This window comes from Chionomys nivalis, chromosome 18 (genome assembly GCF_950005125.1).
Source record: "Chionomys nivalis chromosome 18, mChiNiv1.1, whole genome shotgun sequence".
NCBI classification, from domain to species: Eukaryota; Metazoa; Chordata; class Mammalia; order Rodentia; family Cricetidae; genus Chionomys; species Chionomys nivalis.
Genome location: NC_080103.1, coordinates 58,218,263 through 58,245,806, shown reverse-complemented (window position 1 = coordinate 58,245,806; position 27,544 = coordinate 58,218,263). Strand labels below are relative to the sequence as shown.

At 39.8% G+C, this 27,544-nt stretch overlaps 1 protein-coding gene across 2 annotated transcripts in view; it reads left to right on the top strand.

The window, feature by feature from the left end:
* Ptgfr (prostaglandin F receptor) overlaps nt 1-14,138 on the top strand; it is a 30,163-nt gene extending 16,025 nt beyond the window's left edge. For both annotated transcript variants that reach the window (XM_057793508.1, XM_057793509.1), the window contains exon 3: nt 11,277-14,138. In XM_057793508.1, the coding sequence (XP_057649491.1) occupies nt 11,277-11,579 (303 nt within the window). In that variant the 3' untranslated portion in view covers nt 11,580-14,138. The remainder of the gene's footprint in view (nt 1-11,276) is intronic.
* Nucleotides 14,139-27,544: the final 13,406 nt, after the last annotated feature.

Genomic DNA, 27,544 nt, shown 5'->3' with positions numbered 1-27,544 from the left:
ATAAATTAAGTTTAAGACCAACCTGGGCTACCTGAGATTCTGACCAAAAACAAAACAAAACAAAAAACAAAACGAAATAAAATAAAACAAAAAACCTCTCCCCCCAAACTGCACCCACCCCAAACCAAACCAAACCAAACCAAAAATAAAAACAACAAATAAAACAAAACAAATCAACAAACAACAAAATAATATGTTGCTACAGAACATTAAATTAATTGAATTCTTCTTTTGAATTGTAATCCTGAAATTCTTGATTTGCCTTTTATTACCTTTATTGTATTCTCTATGGAACCTGTGCTGATTATTCTAGCTTACATTTATCTTACATTGGACGAAACAGATCAAATTTGATCTGTTCCTAGTGTGTTTGTTTGGTGACTGTCTCTCAAGTTAGTGGAAACTCCTTAGTGACAAGCCAACGTCATCTGTTTCTACTTTGCTTCCTTTGGTGCCTCGTACGTGGTTTGGAAAGGCCCAAGGAAAACACAGCTCGTCCTTTAAAATCCTTTAATCACAAATAAAAATCCATGAAGGAAATAATATCCTTATGGCAACGGTTATTAAGTGTCCAGGATGTCATATAAGGGTTTTGCTTGAAAAATATTTTTTGAAGAATGTTATAACGTTTTTGAAATATAACTATAAAACTGTCATTGTGGTGATTGTTTTGTTTGTAAAGTTCTTGCTTAGAAGTTTTGTTCTAAGAATTCAGAATTAATGAATGTATTAAGAAACACCCTGCATGCCTATCTCCTACTGTGTACACAGGCAGATAGGGCTCAAAGTACCTTATAGATGCCAACCTATTGACTCCCACAGTGTTCTTCTTCTATCTGTCCTCACGCACAGAGAGCATTAGCGAGTATTTGGAGGGCTTAACCCAAAGGATGTAACAACTTACAAAGTCTGTATTTAGCACTGTGACATATTATCCAACACATTAGTCACTCATTATTATATCTGAAATTTTAGTTAAAAATAAAATATCCCCAGACATAAGGCCAAAGGTGTTCTGACACAAGGAAAATATAAAAACTTTGATTTGACCGTGATTTGTGGAGAAAAATAATGTGACTAAAAAGAGTATTCATTTTCATTCTATTGTTATGATAATGTAGGTCTGACTAAAGGGTTGTTGGAACAAATCTGCTAAAATTAGCACTTAAAATAATTTTAAAGGGAATTATTCTCTTCTCCTTTATAGACCATGACATTTCCTAGTCTCTAGTTTTTTTCATCCTTGATCTAAACTAACCTCTAATTTACCTGAGAAAACCTAAAATTTCCAAATTTAAAAATAGGCAGTCCCGTTGGTTGGCAATGGATATTAAAATCACTCTTAATTTTGTTAGGAGTATTTTGGTCTTTGAGAAGCATCTTTACCTCTGTAATTGGAATCTTAAAACTCCACACAGAGGTCATAAGTCCCTGCCATGTGTTCATAGTCACCCAGAGGGGGTCATTCCCATGTGTTCACAGTCACCCAGAGGTCACCCTTGACTGTGTTCATGCCAGACCAAGACCTGCCAGACTTTGATTAAAACCAGAGGAAGGTGCGAGAGGCCTGGTGTAGCATTTTGGTTAAAATAAAGCAAATCTTTCTCTTGTTATATTCATCTCACTTCGAATAGAATGCTTATTGGCCCAAGTGTCTTGAACATCTGATGGCTTTAGAATCAGTGCACCACTGCTTGCATTCATACCCAGATGTGTCTGTACTCGGAGAACATCATAGTTCTTTGTGTGTGTATATGTCTTCTATGCATATCCATACCTGTGCATGGGGAAGCCTGAGTTGTGAGGCTGCTCTGTCTTCATCTTGTTCCCTTGAGGCAGGATCTCTCACTGAATCTGGAACCAGAATGGTGGTCAGTGAGCCCCAGGGGGTGCTCCTGTGTCCCTCTTCTGAAGTACTGGGTTTATAGGCATTCATGGCAGCACCCAGCTTCTTATGTGAGTTCTGGTATCTGAACTCAGGCTCTCATGCTTTCACACCCCCATCCTATGTGTGTATGTGTGCACATGCATGCGTGTATGTGTGTCTACATGCACACGAGTATAGTGTCCCTTGTAGATCAGAAGCTGGATTTCCTGAAGCTAGAGATACAGACAGTTATGAACCATCCGATGTGGGTCTTGGGAACTGAATTTACAATAGCAGTACTTGCACTTAGTTGCTGAGTCATTTCTCCAACTCTAAGCTCTTGATTTTTTGAGTGAATCCAAAGGTATGGCATTAATGAAAATTTACCATTTTTTAAAAATAAGCCAATGGAAACACATATGTAAATTTAATGCTTACAAATATCTACTCATTTATTCCCTAAATATTTCCTCAATGCATTCATTTGTCCATGTTTGTTCAAGCTAAGGCTATGCCGTGAAGTGGTCAGTATCTCCTGCCTGTGAAGGGTAGACTCTTCTGTGGGTGTTGGTCACAGAGCATGAAGGCCAGTGTAGATAGGAACAGGGAATAGGTTAGCACACAAATTATCAGGAAGGTTTTCAAATTATGGTTACGCTGAGCTGGGGTTGGTATATGGATGTTTTAGCTCAGATGGCACGGACAGCGCATGTCTAAAAGAGCACAGCTCTGGATGACACTGAAGATGGTTTTTTTTTTTTTTTTTTTAAAGAAGACCTTACACTATTTTAATGAGTTCCCGAAAGAAGCAAACGTTTCTGAAGAGAAAAAAGAAAGATGGTGCTACCACAATCAGCCTCAGCAAATTCTGCCCTGAGGTCTCTATGGTTTCGGAGCACTTCATTCCAGCTTCCGCAGCAGGGAGGAGAGGCTTTAGCCTCTGTTTTGTGAAATGAGTTCTTACCTGTGTTCTCTTTGAGAAGAACCTTTTGAATTTTATTGTTAATTCATGAACTTTTTTTCTTGCATGGGCTTAATGGCCCTGTCTTCTCCTCATACGTTTTTTCCACAACTGTAGCAAATGCCATTAGAAGTTCATGCCGTATCCCAGGTTTTTTTTTTTTTTTTTTTTTTTTTTTAATATGAGCATGCTTAATCAAATCAAATCTTCTCTAAGGTGCCAACTAGATTCCATTACCTTTTGGGAGTTTAGACTTCTGGGGTTCAGGATTAGAGGGATTTTGTGTCTCATACTAGACACTAGTTAACCCCGTCAGTGAAATCTGGATACCAATCCACTTCATCATCCATATTAGTTGACTGGAATCCAAGGCGTTGGCTCTATTTATTTTCTCTTGCGTGTTTCTAGAGAAACCATATTGTTTTAAGTGAGGCCATTTTTGTGGCATTACTTGCAAAACCTCTCAAGAATACAATATCTTTCACATAACTGCAGAGCAAGGCTTGGCTTTACAAATAATACCACAAGGCCTGGCAACTTGATAGAAAGAAGTAGCAGAAATAATATAACGGAAAAAAGGCTGGTAGAACGTGAGCTTCAGTTTCACGCAGTCGTGCAGACAAGAAACTCTCTGATATCCATTGATTTCTCCAGAGGAAGAGAGACTTGGTGTTACAGAGTGACAAGAGAATGGTTGATACTGATTGCTGGCACTATGCTTTCGATTTGGAAATGGTTATAAAATACACACAAAGATTTCTCTGTTGCCTTTCTTGAATGTCTTCACAATTTATGAACAATTTGGAACTGATAACTGTTTTTTCATGTTTACTTACCCAGCATCACTGTGGTAAACTGTGTCAAGGTTCTGGAGAAAGATATTGGGCTTTGACACTGTCTTTTGATTGCTCCCTGGGGCCCTAGTGTGAACTTCCAAAAGAGCCTTTTAACTCTGTCATTTCCCAGTCAGAAGTCAGGTCATGGCAAGGTTTCCAGGATGCATGTGTTTGGAAGAAGTCCGAGCTCGTACATAGAGAAGCATCTAAGCTGTAGTTTTGACTCTGTACCCTCAAGCAGGATAGGAGGGCCATTCTGCTGGTTGGGTGCTGGCCATATAGGTTAACTGCCTTTTTAAATCCTCTCCACCAGAGCTGTAGACTTGTTCTTTATTCTGTTATTTTTTTTTGTTGTTGTTCTCTGCAATCTCTGAGTTGTCTTAACTTTGTGCCATAGTTGTGTTGTTTTTCCTGGCTAGGAAAATCCTTAGATGGGAGAAATTATTTTTTCTTTAAGAAAGTGTATGTGTTGTGTATGTTTATATATGTGTGTCCACATGTATGTGGGTGCATGTGCACATGTTACACACCTGTTTGTGGAGGTGAGAAGTCAACTCAGATGCCATTCCTCAGATTCCATCCACCTTGGGTTTTTGTTGTTGTTGTTGTTTTTTTTTTTTTTTTTGTAAGATAAAATCTCTCTTTTATAGGCTGGCTAGGCAGCCTGTTCCTCCTGCGCAGACAGCTGCCATTGCCCTCTGCTGGGCGCCACCAGGACTCTGCAGCCCAAATCCGGACAGCTGAAGTAGCACAGAGTGCGTTCATTTGCTCCTCTCCACACTGTTGCCTAGAGGCAGGGTCTCTCGTTGAACCGTCTGCTGTTTCCGCTAGGCTGGTTAGCTTGTGAGCCTTCAGGATCCACCTCTCTCTGCCCCCAACCCATGCTAGAGTTAGAAATATGCCCAGATTTTTGAGGGCATACTCAGATTTGAACTCACGTCTTCATAGCTGCTGAACAACAGTGCTTTCCCCACTAAGCCATTTTCTTAGCCCCCAGTGACATTTCTCGGAAAGCATTGCTATAATTTGGATCTTAATGTACCCTACAGGCCTATTTGTTGAAGCTCTGGTCCATGGTAAAAGTTTTGGGGATGGTGTCTAGTGGAAGGATGTTAGATAATTGTAGGCATACCTTTGAGACTCTAATTCCTGTTCTGTTACTCCTTGCTCCTAAATGTCACTAGGTGAACAGTTTTCTCTGGTTTGCCACCAAAAGTCTTGGTACCTAATGGCCATGGATTGAGACCTCTGATCCATGTCTCTACTGTAGTAACCACTGTGAACTTAGATATTTCAAGGAAATACACAAAGTGTAGCATTCAATGGCCAAGAATTCTAGACTATATGTACTTTATACATATATAAATTTAGACATCTATCTATATCTATACATAGATAGATAGGATGGGTATTCAAAGTGCTGAAAATTACATAGACAAAGGCAAATTTTATCAAAGATTCAAGTCGACAAGTAGTAATCATGAGTTATGACTCTCAAAGAAGAGGGATTTCAGCTTGCTACTCCTTTCTGAAGAAAATTAGAAGCACAGATGTAGGAGTGCATGGTAACATTCCTGAAATCTCAGCATTTGGGGAGAAGAAACAGGAGGTAGACACAAAAAGAAATTCAAGGCTAGTTTCAGTTACATGGTAAGTTTGAAGCCATCCTTGGCTACCCAAAACCTTGTGAAAAAACTGAGAAATAACCAAAGACCAAACTAAAGCATAACTATATGACCCTAAATGGGTTAGTTCAGATGCTAAACACCAATAACTTATATTGTCTTATCATAGTTACTCATTAAGTAAATGGATGAAAAAAATCATAACTGAAATTATCTAAATTAGTCTGGCTGACTGATCAGCAAGGGCCACTTCCTGGACAGAAGCTTGTATGTATTTTTTCACTATACTTCAGTTCTGCTTTAGAGTCAAGCAGTCCTCATGTCTCATCCTGGCCCAGCTCCTTCCAGCTGTACAATCCACAGTTCCATTTCCTTGTCTGGAAGAGAATATAAAATTACCCAGAGAGCTGTGGAGAGCACATGTGGTCTGTGAGCTTGGGATGGCTTTTTGAAATCCTTCGTTTCTCTAAAATTTATGACTGTCTTTTTATTTTTAATGGGACACCCATTTCATTAAGAGTGCCCATCAAACGACAAATGATTGTATTAGAGCTTAGAAATGCTTTGGGCAGTCTTTTCAAACTACTGCAATAACAAACCACTGGGGCAATTGGAAATTTCTCTCTGGAAAAACATTCTGTGTTTCAGGACAGATGGCTTACCAAAACACCTTATTGGTACCGTCTGCTTTTGCTATACGAGGCATGTTGTAAACAGACAAATACAGTAGGATTTGCTCATGAAAGAAAGCCTTTCTAGTCCTGTGACCAGCTTCCAGCTCGTCATTTTCATCATAATTCATACACATGGTGTTTGTGATCGCTCTGGTTGTGCCATAAAGGATAAACACTTCTTGGTTAGGATGAAAATGCCTGTGTCTATATTTAGAATATAAACAGATTTTTATATTAACTGTGGGTTTAATAGCAGTCAGCATTACAGGAAACCAGAATTCACAGTGCCGTAAAATGCATGGTTAAAAAAAAGTGCCTCAAATTTTGGTAGGATATATTCTAGCTTTCTTCTACTAAAACTGATTTTTTAATTGACTTTTATTGAGCCCTACATTTTTCTCTGCTACCCTCCCTGCCTCTCCCCAACTTCCTTTAGCCATCCCTCAAGGTCCCCATGCTTCCAATTTACTCAGGAGAGCTTGTCTTTTTCTACTTCCCATGTAGATTAGATCTATGTAAGTCTCTTTTAGTGTCCTCTTTGTTGTCTAAGTTTTCTGGGAATTGTGAGTTGTAGGCTGGTTTTCTTTGCTTTATGTTTAAAAACCATTTATGAGTGACTACATGTGATAATTGTCTTTCTGTGTCTGGGTTACCTCATTCAAAATGATGTTTTCTAGCTCCATCCATTTTCCTGCAAAATTCAAAATGTCATTTTTTTCTGCTGTGTAGTACTCCATTGTGTAAATGTGCCACATTTTCCTTATCCATTCTTCGGTCGAGGGGCATTCAGGTTGTTTCTAGGTTCTGGTTATGACAAACAATGCTGCTATGAACACAGTTGGGCACATGTCCTGGTGGCACAATTGAGCATTCTTTGGATATATACCCAAAAGTGGTATTGTTGGGTCTTGAGGAAGATTGTTTCCTAATTTTCTGAGAAATTGCCACACTGATATCCAGAGGGGTTGTACCAGCTTGCATTCCCACCAGCAATGCAGAAGGGTTCCCTTTACCCCACAACCTCTCCAGCATAAGTTGTCATCAGTGTTTTTGATCTTGGCCATTCTTACAGGTGTAAGATGAAATCTTAGAGTTGATTTGATTTGCATTTCTCTGATGACTAAGGATGTTGAACATTTCCTTAAGTGTCTTTCAGCCATTTTAGATTCCTCTGTTGAGAGTTCTCTGTTTAGGTCTGTACTCCATTTTTTTTTTTTTTTAATTGGATTGACGCTAGCTTGTGTCAAGTTGACATAAAACCAGCCTGCCTAATCTGCTTCAATGACTAGACGAGAACTCTATGTAATTTTCACAAACGTCATTCATATGGAAAGCACTCTTGTGACCATTCCATAAAGGCCTTGGTATCTAAGAATAGGGCATTTCTCCAGGAAATGATTTGATTATATAGTCACTTAAATCATTTAAAAAATGTTGTGCCAAGGAAAAAATCAATTCTACATCTGAAGGATGCGAAGTTCAGAACGGCTCAAACAATAGCGGCATTTATGTTCTCATGTGCGCTGGTCAAATCCAGGATCTCATGCTTGCTCTGCAAGCGTCTAACCATTCAGCTGCAGCTCCAGCGCTTTAAATTAATTAAGCCGGAACAACTGATGAGCTAATGCAGTACAACATTCCAAAGACAAATGTATTTCCATGCTGGTGTTTATAAATAGCCCTCCTTGTAGCAGCTTCCCTGTCTTTACTATGCTACATGCAGCATTTTTATTTGTTTGTTTGCTTTTGAGACAGGGTTTCTCTGTGTAACAGTTCCGGTTGGCCCGGAACTCACTCTAGACCAAGCTGGCCTTGAACTCACTGAGATCTGCCTGCCTCTACCTCCTGCGTGCTGGGATTAGAGGCGTGCGCCACCACCGCCTGGCTACATGCAGTATTATAACTGCATCATGTTGGTCTCTCCACTTAGAGACGTTATAGGTCCCAATTCACCCAACAAAACCTGATTATCCTGCTGTAAGTCAGGTGCAGACAAATTAGTCAGACAAAAGAATGTGTATTTGAGATGACAATAATTTAGTGTGACGATTGGCTAGATAACAAAGCTAAACTAATCATTTATTTAAAAGGATTTTTCTTAATTGTTGCTTCAGTATCATGGCAATCTTGCATAACACCTGGACAGTCTGCAGTGAGATCCATTCACTTCTAGATTAGTGTGTTTCTTGAAAGCTCAAAGAGACAGAAACATAAACACACTTTTGAAATTTGCCATTGCTGTTTGATTTTGTCTTCTGTTTTGGGGACAAGGCTTTATCGCATAACTCAGGCTTGCTTACACTTATGATGTAACCCACACTGCTCTCAAACTTGAGATACTCTGGGTCCAGCCTTTCAAGTGCTGGGATTATGTGTCATCATGTCTGGTTTACCACTGCTTTTACTTCTAAATGGCCATTGGAGTCCTGACTCAGATCAACACCCATATAAACACAGAATATATGCTGCTTTAATATTATCTTCCATAGCAAAATTTTAGCTAACATGGACTCAGTCCCCACGTATTCTTATTCTTTAGTAAAATTGTTATTTCCACAAACTCCCAGGGCTGGGAGAGGTACTGCTTAATAAAGCAATGTGTAACCTACTAAAAAAGTTATTAAATCACACACACAAAAAAGGAAAACCAGCAAAACATTGATAAATACCTCTATAGTTTTTATTGCATGCATAAAATGCCATTTTTTTCAGAATTGAGATCATATAAAAATCATTATGTGACTTGCTTTCTTTATGCTAGCACTAAACCCCAACACTAATTCCTGTGTATAGTTCATTATGACCACAATTTATCCTTTGTTGGACACCATGATTGCTCAACCCTCAGTGTTGTACTATTATCAATAACATCCTAATTGGTGTTTTCGTTTACAGAAATAGTCTGCCTATATTTTTCTTAATGGCTATCTAACTAATGATCTGGCCCTGGAGTAACTGCTCTTTCTGGCTAAGGCTACCGTGTGTAGCGGAGTTACGAATGGCTGGGAACTGGCTCTGTGTTCTAGAGAGGGGCTAGGACATAGGCCCTTTCAGCAAATGACTGACTGCCTCTTCACAGTCACCTGGTGGTCAAACTACTGTTCCCAGGAGAGAGGCGAGTCAGAGGGGGGCCGCCATGTCACAGGCTCTCTCAATGTGCGTGTCTCCAGCAAAAGGATGGCTCTTTGATGCGATCGCATGGAGAACGTTTGCTCCCGGATTTACAGGGCTGTGTCTGGCTGAGCTTTGAGATACCAGGAGCACAGTTTATTCACTAATAGAAAGCATATGCTTTTTATATTTGTAAGGCAAGATAAATATTTACTCATTCGTTCTTGAACCAAAACCAATATGATAAAATTCCCACAGACAGGTGATAGATTTCACAGTTCCTGCTTTATTCAACCTGTGCTCAATGCCTGGCCGAAGGAGGTAAATGGGTATTTGATGAGTGAAGACAAAAAGCAAAGTGAAAACACCGCATTCCAATTGCCCGTCAAGTCTTGGCCCTTTTCTGTGAGGACTGAGACCCATATAGGTAGGTTTCTTCATATTGCATGGTTAGGGGGAGCAGTAACGGAGGCTGCATCTGATCCAGGTGCTCTCTGGAGCATCAGATACACTTTTCATTTCGTTGGTTGCAGCACATTTAGGTCTGCAGCTGGATCCATTATTTTCCTGGAAAGGAAGCTGTTTCCCAAAGGATCTGCTTGGGATGAAGACCCTGTTTCTTTTGAGGGGCATCAAACCACCCTGCAATCCCCATTAGCTTATGCTGCTGCAGAAGCACTTAGAAAGTTTAAACGGCTCAAAATACTGGACCTTTGTGAGGACTGGGCCAAGGTTTCTCAGGTGATCAGTTGGCCTGTGAGGTACAGCCTCAAGGAATAAAAACGTGAATGAGTTTATGAAGTACATTTTAAGTGTCTACTTTGTACTCGGTAATAGAAATAAAAAGAACTCAAAGGCGCATAGGTCAGTTCAGGATTGGCATATGTTGTGAGTGGCTAAGTAGGTATGCATAGGAACCAGAACCACCTCAGCTCCAAATTCATTCTGATGGGATGATGAATGGGAGGTGACTATTCTTAGGTGAAGGTTGTAGAATGGGTGGGAATTAGTGACCAGGAAAGTATGGCAGTATTTTAAAAGAAAAGCAATTTGAGCTGATGCTCAGAAGGGTGCTATACTCCTGGGACGAGTGAGGCCTCCCAAGCAGTGAGAGCAGAGGGTTTGTCCCTATGATATGAGGTTGTGAGAATCAAGTTTTGGGTGCATCAGGCAGCAACCACTGTGGAGTGTGCTGTCAGGACAATGAAGGTTTGGTTGAAGGGCCCCACCCTTCAGTCATTGATGCTGTTGATGTGAAGAGAGACCTCTCTTTCCCACAACAGTCTTGGTATTTTTTTCATTTAAAATGTTCAGGTTTGCTATATAATCTTGTAATCCAGATGACATAATGGACCAAATGCATTTATACTTTTTCTGAATTATCTTATATTAATTTATTTATTATCCATTTTCATAGACAGGATATTTTCAATATTCTCTTATTTGGTACTTTGTGTGTGGTTGTCAAAGCTAGACTTGGTGATTTGTCTTATTTTAATATAGGGTGACAACCAGTCCCACAAATGGTCTTTACAACAATATATATGTGAAATGGACATTGTTATGGCTAAGCCACCGCTGATGCAGGGAGTCATTTCTACAAAGCCTTTGGAAAGTTCCATGCAGACTCCTGGGAATGAATGCTGAGTAAAGATGGGAGATGAAGAAAAGTAGGATTGTTGGTATCAGGTGAAGAGGCTGGTAATATTGTAGTTACTAAAGGGAAATTCTAAAGTTCTTTTTAAATTTCTTTTTGAGACAGAGACTCTCTGTGCAACTCAGACTGGCCATGACCTCATGAACTTAGAATACCAGTATTACAGTGTCCAGCAAAATTCATTGTTTTAAAAACTTATGTATAATTTATTTGTTTAACTATACTTTCATTTTCTATTGAATAAACAAATGTTTATTTATTTAAAATTTGCATTCCCAGAAGTATAAGGCTAGTTGCTGATATCAGTATTTGTTTGCCCATGAGTCTGTTTGTATACCGTGGGATATCATTATTGTAGTGTTCACGTCAATTTGAATTAAAATTGCATGCACAATTTACACCATATTTCCCCAGTATTTTTCAAAATAGCAGCGCTTTGTGGGATGCGGTACAAAGGTCATGTCACATCTGTAGTCAAGTTGAAAACTATGGGACCAAAGAAATGCCTGTGATCAACAGCTTTCCCTGTTTTGCTTATTTTCTAGGTAACAATGGCCAACATCGCAATAAATGGAAACAATTCCCCAGTGTCCTGTGAAACGACACTCTTTGCTCTCCGGATGGCAACGTGGAATCAGATCTTAGACCCCTGGGTCTATATTCTGCTGCGGAAGGCCGTCCTTAAGAACCTGTATAAGCTTGCCAGTCATTGCTGCGGCGTGCACATCATCAGTCTGCACATCTGGGAGCTCAGCTCCATCAAGAATTCATTAAAGGTTGCCGCTATTTCTGAGTCTCCAGCGGCAGAGAAGGAGAGTCAGCAAGAATCTAGTGAAGCAGGACTGTAGGTCTGTGCAGGGCTGGAAGGAAATCGGGGGAGTTTTGGAAACATCTCAGTCAATCAGATCCATAGCCTAACTGGAACTTTTGGACCACGGTGTGTAGTTCGGGAGTACACTGGAGGGACGCAGCTTCTGGATTTTGTTGTACTGGCTGCTGCATGGTTGTGCATTTTCACTTGTTTTTGTCAATAGGAGGTAGACGGTTACAATGTGGTGGAGTTGAGCGGAACGCAACTTTTGAGTTTAGTTGTGTGACTTGTGTTTTTGGAATAAATAAATCTGTTGAAGCCCGATGCCAATGAACTTGACCTATTTTCCAAGATACCTTAATGCTACCTATACCATGAAATGGTCATTTCATTGACTTATAGGCTAGGCTCAAAATGACAAGAGACTCAGTTGTTTGTGTGTGGGGTTCTTGTCAGTTTACCAGTCCACATGCCCTCGGTCAATGTCTGCGTGACCATGACATGTGGGATGCACAGTGGCTTGTGAAGACCACTATATCCACTGGGTCAGTCTGACCTCGTGAGGCTGGTGAGCATGGCCGTTTTTGTCACAACTGACACGTGTCCTTGCTTGCGCTGGTTTTTATGAAGGCCAATTATTGTTTGAAGAATTTTTTTTCTATAAAGTAATTGATTATCAGTGTTTAAGTGATCTTCTTTTCCTATGAAAATTGTAGAGAAACACAGGCTTTATCTTAGCACAGATTCAGCTTCTGGTAGCACACCCACTATGTCTTATCGTGGGCTATGTAAACCATCTAGATCCCAGTGGTACATGCCAAAAACAGGGCAAATATTGCATCATCTGAGCTGTCATTTCTGAGTCAGAGAATAAAAGAGAACCAATCAAATAAAGTCTGTCTGCAGCTCGTGTGTTTCTGCTTTACAGACACAGACATAGGGAAGTTCTGCTGACAGCAGTTTCACTGTATCTGCTGGACCACATTTTCAAAGGCCCGTGTTATCAGTGTGGAGGGGAAGGATCTGAGATTAGACAGAGTTGGGGACCTATTGTTATAGTCAATCAGAGATCAAGGGACAAGACTCTGTCCCCAAGTTTCCCAGTCCTAATTCACACTTCTTTGCTTGTTTGTGTAATTTAACAGAAAGAGTTTTGGTTTCGGTAGTCATCTGGAGCATTGTAGTTTCACTGGTGACCAGGGTTAGTGGTTATGTTTGACAAAGAAATGCATTTTTATATTTAAAAAGTCCTTGCTTTCATCAAGTTTGGCTGTATAAAAATACGACTTCCCCCCTCCTTTGCTATGTGTATGGGTGTTTTGCTTGAATGCCTTTCTGGGCATCATGTATCTTTCCAGCGCCTATTGAGACCAGAAAAGGGCATCCGATCCTGTGGGACTGGAGTTCCAGATGGTTGTAAGTTACCATGGGGGTGCTGGGAATTGAACCCAGGTTCTCTGGAAGAGCAGCCAGTGCTCTTAACTGCTAAGCTGTTCCTCCAGACTCCAAGACTTGCTTTTACCTGTAAATACTTCAGATTCTAGAAATTCTGAGAATTTAATAAAATTAAATTAGTATCTTTATAAATTTCTGCTTTTGATTAATAGTTTACATTAGATACGATTACTGATTTTGGTAAATTCTCATGAGTAAATTAAAAAAAATCAGCAAATAGCCTTGTTGAAGACACAAAGGAAATTATTTGTAGTGAATTTACAAGGAATACATACTGTAATTGTGCAACAATCTTAACTTAAAGACAATAAGAACATCAACAATACAATTGATTCTCATGTAGAGAATGTGTCAGATAATAGACAACAATGTCCTTGTGTAAATTGGACCTGACATTGTAAAAGGTTGTGCCCAATTTAAACTTAAGCTGACAACTATGTGTTGGTTATTGTGGTGTACACATGTATACATGTATGTATGCATGTTCAAGTGTACATGCATTATGTGTATGAATTTGTGTGTCTATGTATTGTATGTGCACATGTATATATAATGCATATGATTGTAAAAAGCCATTACAGTTTGTGATTGCTGTTATATTACATAAATGTTATCATGTTGAATTTCAAGAGCACTTACAGCTTGGAAAAACTTCTGGATGGTTCACTTCTTTTCAGAACCGATATTTATTTCCGATAGCAATAAGGTATTGGCATCCTATAAACTGCAACATGAAGAAGCCAGTCTCCATCTGCCCTCATCGTAGTTGCTAAAACTCTGCAATGCACATGTCCGTGCATTTCAGCTGGGGAAAGACACAGAGAAGAAACTTGCTCTGAGGCCCCGGGTCCCTTCTCTGTGAGCCCCTTTCATGGCTATGCTGTCACCCTGCCCATGTGCATCTGCAATGAGACCATCCTGTAACGTCATCGTGTGGTGGAGGCAAGGCTCCGGGAAGTGGCAAAGGAGTTAATCTCTACAGATTTTGGATAATTTATCCATACTCTCTAAGCCTACTTTTTGGGCAATTTAACTGATCTTAAGATGAGGCTAAACACACAATGTAAATATAAAAAATTGGAAAAAAAGTTTAATGTATATCTGACTCCAAAATTCTGTTTGTCCTTGTCACTGTTGTATAGAGCTGACCTATCATCGCACAGTGTGTTGGGTAATGAGCTGACCTATCACACAGTGTGTTGGGTAATGAGCTGACCTATTGCACAGTGTATTGAACAATGAGCAATGGAGGGGAGCACTCACTGGTAACTCCTGAGTTATCAGTGTGTAAACTGAGTTTGTTCTTATTCATATAATAAATGGTAGAAATGTTTCCAACAAGCTCACAGATGTGAGTGTGTAAGCTCTGCTTTGACATTTATAATCTGTCTCATGAGGTCACCTACTGTACATACCTTCACACACTATCCAAACACTGGTTTCTGGAGAATTAGATTCTTGCAGGCAAACAAGCACTAAACATATCCGACCTTTTTGGAGTCTTTGTAATTGTTTAATAAAAATGGGATAAAAGGCGTGTCACTTATTTTCCAGGAGAGCATACTGAATTGAATTACTTGTGGGTACCGACAGAAAACATGCTACTTGCTGGTGGGCTTCATGAGGTGACAGAAATACTCTAAAGACAGAACGTGCTTTTAATTGTATATGAAGCAGAAAATTCCTAGATACCAACTAGCACATAATTGAGTATCTGTTATGCACCAAATAGTTTTATTTTCTCCCTTTTAGTCTTAAAAGTCCATTCTGCCTCGTTTTTGTGCCAAATGTGAGGTTAGGAGCTAAATAAGGGTACTCACTAATATACATAATGAGATTTTATGGAATGCTGGGTTGCCTGCTTATGAACTGCTTTCTAGGATCAGAATATAAAAACTGGGATTGTACATTTTCTTAATTCATTACCCGGTTCTCAGAAGGATTTTTCACTTGGTAAATAGTGTTGGACTTCAACTCATTACTCACACAATTCAGTTGAAGAAGAAATGAGCGGTTCCTTTGTTATGTGAATGAATGTGTTTTGTGCTATTCACACTTGTAGTAAAAGAGTAAATGATAATAATATGTATATATTATTACTTGCATCATTAATGCATACATACTATTACTTGTATGTGTTGCATGCTGTCTAAAAGCTTTGGCTGGCTTGAAACTTTAAATGGCTTTGTGATAAGCATGGACTAATATTTATCACAAAAGGTTAGTTGGCTTTAGGAAGTGGTACATACGTGGGACTCTTGAAGGGGAATTTCCATTGGTATTTGTTGGTAAGTGGTAAGCACTTTAATTTTCTTTTATGTTTTAGTTACTCATTCCACGCCCACTCATCTGTGTCATTTCTGGTTCTTTTACCTGAGCCTCACTTCCCCTACAGAAGTCCACCGTATCAAACAGCTTCAAATGTCAGTGCTATAACCCTTACAAAGGCTTGCACCTTGCCCATGGCTCCTGTCTAGTAAGCAATCTAGTCATTGGACTCACTTCAGAGAACTCAAACTTGAATTGCCACCATTATACACTGCTATTCACATCACATGGTTTGTGGTGAGACGGGAAGGTATTTAGCTTGCTGGACCTGTTGTAGCAAAGAGCCACCCTGAGCCAGTGACATTAGCTGGACTTTTTCTTATGTTTGCAGAAGCTTAGAAGGATCAGTGTATGGTTAGATCTGTCTCCTTGTCTTGTAGATGTGTCTTTTCCCCTTGTCTTCATGTGGTCATCCCTCTTTGAACATCTGTGCCCCTGTTTTTCCTGAGGAGGACAGCCACAGACAAACTTTAATAGGACTCATTCTTGTTATCTTTTTGACTTTAGTTACCACAGAAAGATCCTACTAACAAAAATAATTATAATATATGACAATTGGAAGGTTACAATTTCATTTGTAGCAGCAGTACAGACAGTGACATCGAGATGCAGATACACACAGGGACCGAGTCTTAAATATTGGTGTGCATACCTTGGAGATGTGTGATTTCTTAAAACAAACTGCTGTGACCTGCTATATTGACTGGTTTGGTAAGTTTGGGGTTGTAGGAGAGGAATGTGTTTTGTAATTGGATTTCAGATGAGGGTATCAGGCAATGCTAGTCTGAAGAACACACTTTGGGAACCATTGGTATATTTCTACTTGAGCATGCAGGTAACCAACCAAATGTTGCAGCCTGAAATGCACAAAGAACAAATAAATGATCTATGTAACAATGGAAAATTTCATCACTGTTTCCATAATGGCTGTTTCATACCTAGCCTAGTTTTCTCCCCAACTCTAAGCAAACTGATTAGGAAAAAAAAATGTCTGCCAAAAGAATATGGACAAGAAGTTGTATAAAAACAACACAAGCAGATAGTGAGACAAGGTTTAGCTGGTCTCTAGTCTCTTACTAGTTTTAGAAGGATTGTTCAGAAAACAGATGAAATTTCATCACTAGACTCTTAGAATATTATTTAAAGTTTGACTTCATAGCTAAACGTTTCTTTTTTGGGGTCTCTCCCTCCTTCTTCCTTCTTAAAAGAATCCAAGGCCATTTGGGTTGATTTTATGTTTTCCTTCCTATGATTCCAATGTTTACAATATTTCTATTCTTCTTTGATCTTGGTATTTTCCACTCTTGTTTGAGTTCAGTTGGTTTTAAAATCACTTCCCACCATACTAAAAAATTCTTTAGTTAGTTGTTGGCTTTCAAGATGAGTTCTGAGTACTTCCAAATAAGATGAGAAGGAGGTGAATACTTTAACTCTATGGCAAGTAAATTATTAAAATGGATTCTATTCAATGGGATTAGAACGGCAATTGAGATTAAGTGGATGAGAACAAAATAAAAACACATTGACAATCAGGTCTCAACCTAAAGGCATTTATTTATTAAAGTTTTGTTTGTTTGTTCTCTCAAAACAGGGTTTTTCTGTGTAGCTCTGGCTGTCCTGGAACTCGCTCTATAGACCAGGTTGGGCTTGAATTCACAGACACACAGACACAGACACACATGCACACACACACCAGAATCTATAGACTCAGAAACCCAAGCTACCCTTTTGCAAGACTCCACTCCTCTACGGATGTTCCTCCTCCTCCTGAGGGGAATTTGTAGTTGGTTACTATGCATTTTCAAAGTTTTTTTTTCAAGACAGGGTTTCTTTGTGTAATAGCCCTGGCTGTCCTAGAACTTGCTTTGTAGATCAGGTTGTCCCTGAACTCACTGAGATCTGCCTATCTCTGCCTACCAAGCACTGGGATTAAAGGCGTGTACCACCATCACCTGGCTTGTTTGGGAGTTTTTTTTTTTCTTTTTTTTCACACCCACCTAAGATCTCAGGGCCAAACACACTAGCTTCTAAGCTTGAGTGATTAGGATAGCTGAAATAGCAATCAGAGTTGTTTTTCTAGAATTGTGACATTTGTGAGCTCAATTTATAAGGAGATTTCCTCCCAGAGACACTGAAAAACAAAGCTCAGGAGTGACCTGGGAGTTAAAGAGGCTATTTTCATCTAAACTAGGCAGGTGGTAAAATTTAAGATGAGCAAAAAGTTTTCTGCAAAGAGCCCAGTACCTTGGGTCCAAGGAAGAAAGCACAGGATTTGTGTAACAATGTCCACCTAGAAAACCAACTGGGTTTCATTTCCATGTTTCCTAAATACACACTATTGTAGGAGGCTGCTTGTTAGTTTCCAGCTGCTTAGTCCTGAAATAATCACACAGAAACCATATTGTTTGCAATACTGTTTGGCCAATAGCCTAATCGTATTTCTGGCTAACTCATATCTTAAATTAACCCATCTCCATTAATCTGTGATCACCACAAGGTCGTGTCCTACCAGCAAAATTTCAGCACGTCTATCTCTGGCAGTGGCTCCATGGCTTCTCCCTGACCCTGCCCTTCTTTCTCCCAGCAATTAGTTTAGTTTTCCCTGCCTAGCTCTGTTCTACCCTATCAGGCCAAGCCAGTTTTTTTTTATTAACCATGGTATTCACAGTATACAGAGGGGAATCCCACATCACACAGCGAGCTCGTCTTTGACCCCAGTGAGACAGGTCATTTAGATCTTCATAAATTTACTCTCATCATAACTTACATCCAACAAAAATAAAAATTTATTGTGCACCAATTTGCTGAAATTTATTTCAGAATTAAGATAGAAGTTTCTTCTGACCTAAGGAAGTAACAATAAAACCATTTAGCCTGTTGACTAGCATTAGCATCACCCACCTGATCTGTGTTTAAGAACTTACTAGATTGCTGAGGTACAGAGAGGGGAAGCATTGGAGAGTAAGCAGGGAAGATTTTAATGTCAGCAACTTCCGAAGAAAACATGAAATCTGAGAGCAGAAGCTGATCTAGCATTGTTAGAAATCATTTGTTTCTCAGAGGCATTAACAATAACTCTTTATAAGATGATAAGCTCTCCCTAAAACTCAGTATTTTTACTCTAATTCTGAATACTGTTTACAAGTTAGTATGAAATTCATCAAGTTGTAAAATGTTGACACCATCGTGATAGAGGTTGCATTTAGAGCATCCGTGTTCAGTGGTACTTTGATTGATGCCAGCCATCCTTTGCTCCGCTGTTGAAAGACTTCTCTACTCCCTCTTCCTTGCTTTGGCCACTGCAGGTCAGGCATGGCTACATTTGCTTGATGTGTAGCTATGATTGTTGTGTTTCCTCCTACTCTCTCGTGAGCAGTTAGTACTTTGACTTTCACAACAAATTCAAAATTTGATTCTTGAAAATAATAATTGTTTTACACCTTTGCTTTGAAATTGGTTTTTATTCTTCATTGTCCACAGGATCAAGTTCAAACTATTTAATGTGACAAAGAGAGGTCTTTTTTTCTTTGCCTCAACGTATCATCTTGGGGGAGTAAACAGCCCCTGTCCCAGGTATATCAAATTGAAAGTCATGGACCCACATGTGGTTGAGGGCAGCTATGAATCTGACCCAACACAAAACTGTGAGATTACTTAGAACATTAGTTTTGTTTTGTTTCACCACTCCACTGTGGAAGCTGTGAGCATAAACCTTGTAGATGTCGTGCCATGTTGCAATGACAGTGTAAAGCCTCCTTTCTTCTGTGAGATTCTGGTCTCCTTCATCAGTACCAAGGGTGTTCACCACTTCTCTGCTTCTGAGCTAAGACGAAGTTGATTTCCCACAGGCTTCATGAAGCTATGAAAATCAACTTTTTCTGCCTAGAATTTTAGATTCATGTTCTTACCAGTTCTCTAATTTTATCTTTATTATGACACTATTTTGCCATTGTAACCTCATATCACTTTAAATAGATGAAATAGAAACTATTTACCTAAAATCACAGCTTCCAAGAACCCTGGCTGCACTACAGGTGGGAAAAGAAATTTAAACCATCACAGTTTAACTAAAGTGTCAGATAAACTGCCTGCCTCGTAAGGCTCAAAAGGCTCTTGTATAAGAACCATTAATGAGAATTCCTGTTACCTAGTGTTAGGAAAAAGTGGGTTCCTCACCCACAGACTTCACGGCTGGGTGTTTGGCCAGTCAGAGTTCTAAAGCATTCTTATAAAACAGTGCCGATGTGCTGGTCATTGTGTAGACATCTTTTTATTGATACTATTTATAAGCAATAAAGTTATATAAAGACATAAAATAACCTAGAAGCAATTTAAAGGATGATGTCTTGATATGGATATTATTTCATTTTCTACATGACTCTTGAATACCTGAAGATTTTGGTATCCCTTGTGAACACCAAGAAATGACTATGTCAGAATTAAGAAAATCTCTTACGTTCAAAATCCTGACATAGATGTTACTGTGTAAAGAATATTACATAAACTCTCTTCAACTTCCTACAGATCCTCATCACTTCTCCATCCACCCAAGTCTATGTCTTCTTTCTCTTTCTCTTTAGAAACTGAGTCCCAAATGGGATGTCCTCATCAAACTTCTCCTCTCGGGGTTCAAGAAGCTATGGAAGAGGGGGAGGAGGTAGAAGAGTTTTGAGCTGGTTTTGAAGTTGGTTTTTTTTTCTTTTTAATTAAGCAGTTATTTACCAAGAGTACCATCAGGTTAACTGAAGCTTTTCGGTAAATAAATTGCCGAAGAATGCAAAACCTCCCATTCCTTAGGGAGCATACCTCAGTGTGTAAAACATTTGGTGGTGATTTTGTAAACTGCTTTAAGTCAAAATTTAAAAATAGAAGAGCTTTATAAAGTTTTTCCTTGCTATAAAAAAGTGACATTTCAGGCAGACCCTCATAGGAGGCACAATATACAGGACCGTTATTCTATTTTAGAGATGAGGAAACCCAGATCTGTGACCTTGTCCAACTTCCCATGCTGGAAAGGAGCCGGTATGACGTCAGCAGCTTAGCCTGGATACCCTCGTTGTCTTGTCTCTCGTTGCTCCTCGATATGGTTCAGAGGTTGGCAAAGCATTCAACAACAGTCCTCTTGCAGCCGCCAAAGCTCTCAGGTGTCCTTTTCAAGAAGAGACAATGACAATAACTCGAATCCTATCCCTAATCACTTCACACAAAGCATCCTAGCTGTTGGGCTTTCCGATGCTTCATTATGCCTGGGGAACTGTGGCATCCAGTTTGAATTTCAACATTTGCAGTCTCTCCTTCAGAATACCCAGCGTGACTTAGTCTCTATCTTTCACCACAAGTAGGAATTTTAGACTTTCAAATTAGCAAAACGTAGTAATAATTCCAGTGCAGCTGGAGACTCAGAGACATGCCAATGCCAGACGTTTGTGACGTTCATGTCAAAATGCTGACTGATGATTTCTTTCTAATTTGGATAGAATAATTAACTTGGATGCAAATTATCCCAAGTAGCATGGTACTCTCCTGTCTTTCCTTTATTTAACTAGGTATTTATTGGAGGGGTAGTGAGATGGCTTAGTTGGTAAAGTCTTTTCCATGCAAGCATGAGGGACCAAGTTTGATTCCTAGCATAAATAAAAACAACAGCAATGTAACATGCGAGGGGTCCTGTTTGTTTGTTGGGGTTTCTGTCCCGCCCAATACCCCACAACTGTTTAGCCCCAAAGAAAATCACACATAGGTCTCCATAAATTATAAGCTGATTGGCTCATTAGCTCTAGTCTCTCACTTGCTAACTCTCACATCTTGATTAACCCATTTTTCTGATCTAAGTTAGCCATGTGGCTCAGTACCTTTTTTCAGTGGGGCAGATCACATCCTGCTGCTTCGGTGGTCTGGGCAGGAGTGGGACAAATCAGCTTCCTTCTTCCCAGAATTCTCCTGTTCTCATTACATCATTTCTACTTCCTGTCTGGTTTTCCTGCCTATACTTCCTGCCTGGCCAATAAGCGTTTATTTATAACATGATTAACAGAATACAGACAATTCTCCCACACCACAGCAAAACAAACAAACAAACAAACAAACAAACAAAAAACCTCAACCATATTCATAGACTTGGTAGAGTATGCCTATAATCCCAGTGCTGGACAGGCAGAGATTGCAGGATCTTTGGGGCTCACTGGCTCATCAACATAGCCAGATCAGTGAATTCCAGATCTAATAAGAAACCCACTTCAGAAAATAAGGTGACGAGAGATTGAGGAAAGCATCAGATGAGTTTATTTGGTCCTGGTTGCCATGGTACCTACTTGTAGGTGGAGGCTGCTTGTTTGTTTCCCAGCTGCCCAGACCCAAAATAATCACACAGAAACTGTATTATTACAACAATGCTTGGCTTATTTTCTCACACTTCTTATTGGCTAGCTCATATCTTAAATTAACCCATTTTTATTAATCTGTGTATCGCCATGTGGTTGTGGCCTACCAGTAAGGTTCCTTCCTTCAGCATCAGGCATCTGTCTCCTGCATGGCTACATGACTTCTCTCTAACTCCGCCTACTCTCTCCTCCTCTATCTGCTTGGAATACCTGCCTTGCCCTATTCTGTGCTGCAACAGGACCAAAGCAATTTTATTCACTAACAAATGGTATTCACAGCATACAGAGGCAATTCCACATCACCTACTGTTGTAGGTACTGAGGATTTTTTTTTCCTGAAAAACAATGATTCCAGTTTTAAAGGAACAATCACGTGTTTTCCTGTGAGCAATCAATTATACTGCCACAGGAAGAGGTCTGAGCACATTGTCTCTTCATTAGCTCTTGCAAGATTACTAAGCATATGGTTTATATGTGCAATCACATGTCTTAGAGGTCATAACACTATGTGTTCCAGTTTGGCCACAGTATAACTCGTGGTAAACAGTTTTCTATTGTACTGGGTAGGTTTTGTAACTTGATACAAAGTAGGGTCACTTGGGAAGAGAGAAACTCAACTGAAAAATTGGTTCCATCATATTGACCTGTAGGCAAATCTGTGGGCATTTTCTTGATTGATATGGAAAGGCCCAGCTCACTGCGGGTGGTGCCACCCATATGCAGGTAGTTCTGTGTTGCACAAGCAAGCAAGCTGAGCAAGCCATGGGGAGCAGTCTAGTAAGCAGCACTCCTCCATGGCCTCTGCATCAGCTCCTGCATCCAGATTTCTGCTTTGGCTTCTCTGATGATGGATGTTCCTCTTCATACTGCTTTTGGTTATGGTGTTTATCACAGCAGTGAAATATAACAAAGATGTCTTCTTTTAGGATAATACATCTCTTCTTAGGCACAAAGGTATTTTTTTTTTTACTGGGCATTGAAAGTGTTAAAGATTTATAATTATTTGAAGATAATGTTTTATTCATAAAGTTGAGGTGGTGGAAGGAATGGGAGAATCAACATATGTGTGAGTAGATAGAACATCAAAAGGTGTCCTTTCACTAAGCAAGTGTAGAAACAGACTTCTTGGTTGGTTTAAGTGACCCGCTTCTACTCCTTTCACAGAACTTCACACAGCTAAGCATGTCGTGTGTAAAGCTCTCTGAAAGCTCTGGGAAGCAGTTTAGTCATTATTAAGAAAGAAGTTCATTCATCATATGAAGTCAGCATTACTGGGATTGCCTACAGGAAAGGCCAATGATTACACCTTAGCATTTCTTCTTAATCCATTTCCACCGAATCTACTGGAAGATTTGGCAGTGGAACAGAGCATTAATAGAGGAGCTGTCTTTTTCCACTAGCAGAAACAGCGTGTATTAGCTACTGATCCGCACATGCCATACCTTTGAAACCAGATGCTCGGTTCTACTAATCACCCTGTATAAGTGTAAGATAATAGCATCTCTAGGGGAGCGCTGGTCCTTTCTTCCCTTTTAACAAATATTTGCTGAGCTACTTTCAGCCCATGCTAGTTTTTAAAGGGACAGATTAAAACTGCATATTAATCATTAAGCTGTGACAATATTCCCTTCATAATAATCCATAAAGCAGCAGTAGGAAAACATAGATTGACTATAATTAGTTAGAAAATGCATGATAGTCTTTATCCTTGATGAAACTGTACTTGAAAATTTTCTGAAACTTGCTGATTAATCTATGAATACCTCTTTCTTTGATTTGTTCGAACACAAGGACATTATTCAAACTCCCAGAAACTATTTTTCATATGATAATTAGAATGTTCCTGATTTGCTGATATTGGTCCATATTTTAATAAATAGTAATGCTGTATAATATATTAATGTCATGAAAATGATCCCCCTTTTTTACTGGTGACCTCTAAAGTGTTTCACGTGGTTTTCTGCCTGTTTCTCAAGGAGAAGATGAGAATGAAGACCACAGGGAAAGCCCAGCCTGGGCACAGAGATGGGAGTGTTCACCCGTGACACCTGGGCAACGTTACAGATACTGTAACATTGACTGTATCAGGTGGATACAGTCAAAGACAAGTTTGTACAGTCTGATGGGACTTGGAGAATTAATAAATTTTACATCATTCCCAAACAATAGAGGGTCACCAAAGTAGTTTACAAAGGAAAACAACACAAGCTTTGGATTTTTAGACAGACACTTCTTAAAAACTAGCAAAATGGCTCAATGGGTAGAGGCACTTGCAGGCAAACCCGAAGATGGAGTGTTGTTCTATACAATCTATTCACGATTCCTTATGCAGTCTCCATGCAGTCTTAGAAAGGATTTAAAGTCAGTAAAATCCAATGAAGTATTCACAGACCTCTGAGATTTCAACCTCTGAATTTAAAATTAGAAATGAAATGGAATCTCTCCTGCAGTTAGTCTCGTCTGTGTTGATTATATAAAAGGGAAAATTGACATCCACATTTTGGAAAATCATAACAAGAGCTGTGGTGAATAAGAATTAGTCATAGATACGTTGAATTTTTTTATGGAGTGCTGAGTATCAAACCTAGGATTTTATGCATGCTAGGTAAGCATTCTATCAACTAAACCCAGCCCATCCATATATCAAAATTATAAGGAAATTTTAGTCAAATATATCACATAACTGTAATACTTACTATGTCATATACTATATAGTATAGCATATGCTATACACTATAAAAATAATTAAAATGTAGAGTATGAGCACCCTTAAATGAAATTATAAGGTGCCACGACATTTCATTAACTGATCATTATGTTGAAATATGAAGAGGCATTAAGATTATACTGTGTTGAAACGTACAGCCTACGTAAAAAATTGTACTTTTCCTGGATAAATTCTACATTAGACTGTTCTTCATTAATTCTAGATACAGGACTGAATGTGAGCCAGAGATCATGTTAGAGACTAAGATCTGAGAAATCTAGATGGAGAACAGAGTCAACTTAGCTGAACACGCCTGTTGTGCACCCCCGAGAGTCAGGGTCTTGAGAGAACACCGCGAGGTAGAACTGTAAGCAATACTGTCAAGTGGCTGGCTGTGAGGTGGTTACAATCTTATCATGGTCCATAATTTACCAGCATGCTATTCTCTTTGCAGGCATGTGTGGGGGTCAAAGGGTGAATATTAGGAGTTAGCTCTTTTGGTTCAGGTAACGAAGTCAGGTCAATAGCTTGGGTTGTCAGTCTAGGTGTAAGTGCTTCTTCTCATTAAGCAATGTCATCAACTTTTATTAGTCTGTGTGTGTATGTGTGTGTATTTAGGGAATAGTGTTTGGTCTGGGAGGGTCTGATTTTTTTTTTTAATTCCAAGAACTAAATGATTTCATGTCAAATTTTTAAAAAGAAAAAAGAAACTTGTATAGCAGGAATTACATCTTCCTGTTTCTCACCTCATATGTCAAAATCTTCACCCCAGGGTGAGGGCATTAGGAAATGTGGTCTTTGGGAAAGGGTGCACAACAGGATTGGAGCCCTTGTGAATAAGCCCTTTCCAACGAGGCCTGGAAGAGCCTTCAGTTGGAGGCTACTGGGAAAACAGCTGCTCCTGAGAACACCAGCCCTCAGCACACAGCGAGTCTGATGGTGCTTTGACCCGGGTTTCTCAGTTTCCAGAGGTGGCGGAAATAGATTCCTGTGGCCCATAAGCTGTTGAGTCTACATGTCCTGTTCCATCAGCTAAGAACTGGAATGGCTAAGACCCTGAGCTGAACGTCTACAACCCTGGCTACGCATGTCCTGTCCTGCGGTCCCTCTCCCTGCGAGCCTGGCTCCCTTTCCTCTTCCTTCTCCCCATTGCCCCATTACACAGTTGACAAAAATCAACACATAGATCTTTACAATTCTCCCTCTAATGTGAAGTGGAGTCGTGTGGGGAATGGACCTACCGGAGTGGTTCCAACTTCAGTGAACCTTTCTCGTTGTCAGACAGGTTTAGTGGTGAGGATTGATGTGACCTCAGAGATTAGTGGAGAAAACAAACACAGAGGCAAACAATGGTCACCTGTCATTAAAAAAAGAAAAGCTTGATTCCTTTCTTCTCCTTCTCCTCCTTCTTCTCCTCCTTCTTTTTTTTTTAATTTTTATTGTATTTAAAAGTTTTTAAATTGTATTTTTAAACTAATTAATTGTTTATTATTGCTGCTTAGAGACAGTCTCACTCTGCATTCCTGGCTGGCCTAGAACTCTCTGCATAGATTGGGCTGGTTCAGAAATCGCTGTTACCTTTTGACCTCTACGTTTCCACCCATGTGTGAGTGACAGGACAGCAGGAATGTGCCATCGCATCTGGCTACTTGTCGTTTTGAAGGTGCTGTTTTGTTTACATGCTCTCTGCACAGTGACTATGTTCTATGTCATTATTAGCAGTGGTTCAGGCCTTCAAGAACAGTCAAGAAACAGCGTCTGCCTATTGATTTTTTGCTGTCTGTGGCAACAGACATGAGATGGACGAGTGTCTGGCAGAAGTGACACTGCCCTCTGCTGGAAGAAGAGGTTCAGGGAATGTAGGCTGTGAGACAGAGGGGAAGACTGGAGTTTTCAGAAAGTGGCTCAGGGCTCACTGGTATCTAGGAGAGAGAGAGAGAGAGAGAGAGAGAGAGAGACAGAGAGAGAGAGACACAGAGAGACAGAGAGACAGAGACAGAGAGAGACAGAGAGAGAGACAGAGAGAGAGACAGAGAGAGACAGAGACACAGAGACAGACAGAGACACAAAGAGAGAGACACAGGGAGAGAGAGACACAGAGAGACAGAGACACAGAGAGACAGAGACAGAGAGTAACTCCAAAAGCATCTTTTGGTCCTGTTGCTAAACCTCGTTTCTTCAGTTTCCCTATGGTTCATAAAACACAGTGAGTTTCTTCAGCAAAATGTTTAGTTGGCCCCTTTTCCCCTTCTTAGTCCTATATACAAACCACTGCAGAGTTTTTGCTTTATGTCCAAAATATTTTTGTGAGTTTTCACTTGTTTTTATCCTTACCACTATGACTCTAGACCAACCGTCACAGCCCACTTGAATTGGCACCTACTTTTGCCAATCCCCTACTTTCAACCCACTTTCTTCCAGTAGCCACAATGATGCATTTAATAGGAAACCACGCATGTAATTCATCCAACTGGAATTAAATATAAACCTCGCTGATGTGGCTGCAAGCCCCCATCTGGGCTGGTGGCACTGTGCTCTCCTACCACATTGTCCCCCATCTTTAGCTTCTCTCTCTCTCTCTCTCTCTGTCTCATTTTCTACCACACTGAAGACATTCTCTCTCTTCTGATCTGCTTGCTACTGCCTCAGAAATTGATTGCCATTTTTATGAAACCTTTTCTTGGCTTACTTTCCCAGCCAGTTTCTCACTTTTGAAGTCTTAAATGCTCCTTTCTCAAAGAGATCATCCTGGACCATCTTATCCAAACAATTATTTATCCTTGTAACTATACAGCAACACATGCTTGCTTTTCCTATTGTGACAGATCTATTTCCTATGTGAAATTATCCTTTTATTCTGATGTTGAAAATAAAGTCTCATGACAGTCAGAATGCTGCCACAGCCAACCCTTACCCGCTCCATCTTTTATAAGGAGGCCTGCACACCATACTGGTGCTCCGTATTTGTTTGGTGAATCAGTGAAAAAACAGCATCATCATCAGCAGCAGCAGCGGCAGCAGCAACAACAACAACATTAGTGAAAAACAAATTGAAAGTTGTGAGTAATCCTCATTTCTGAAACCAGGATCTGTCCCAATAGACGAATTCTCTTTGTAAGCAGAATTTAGTAG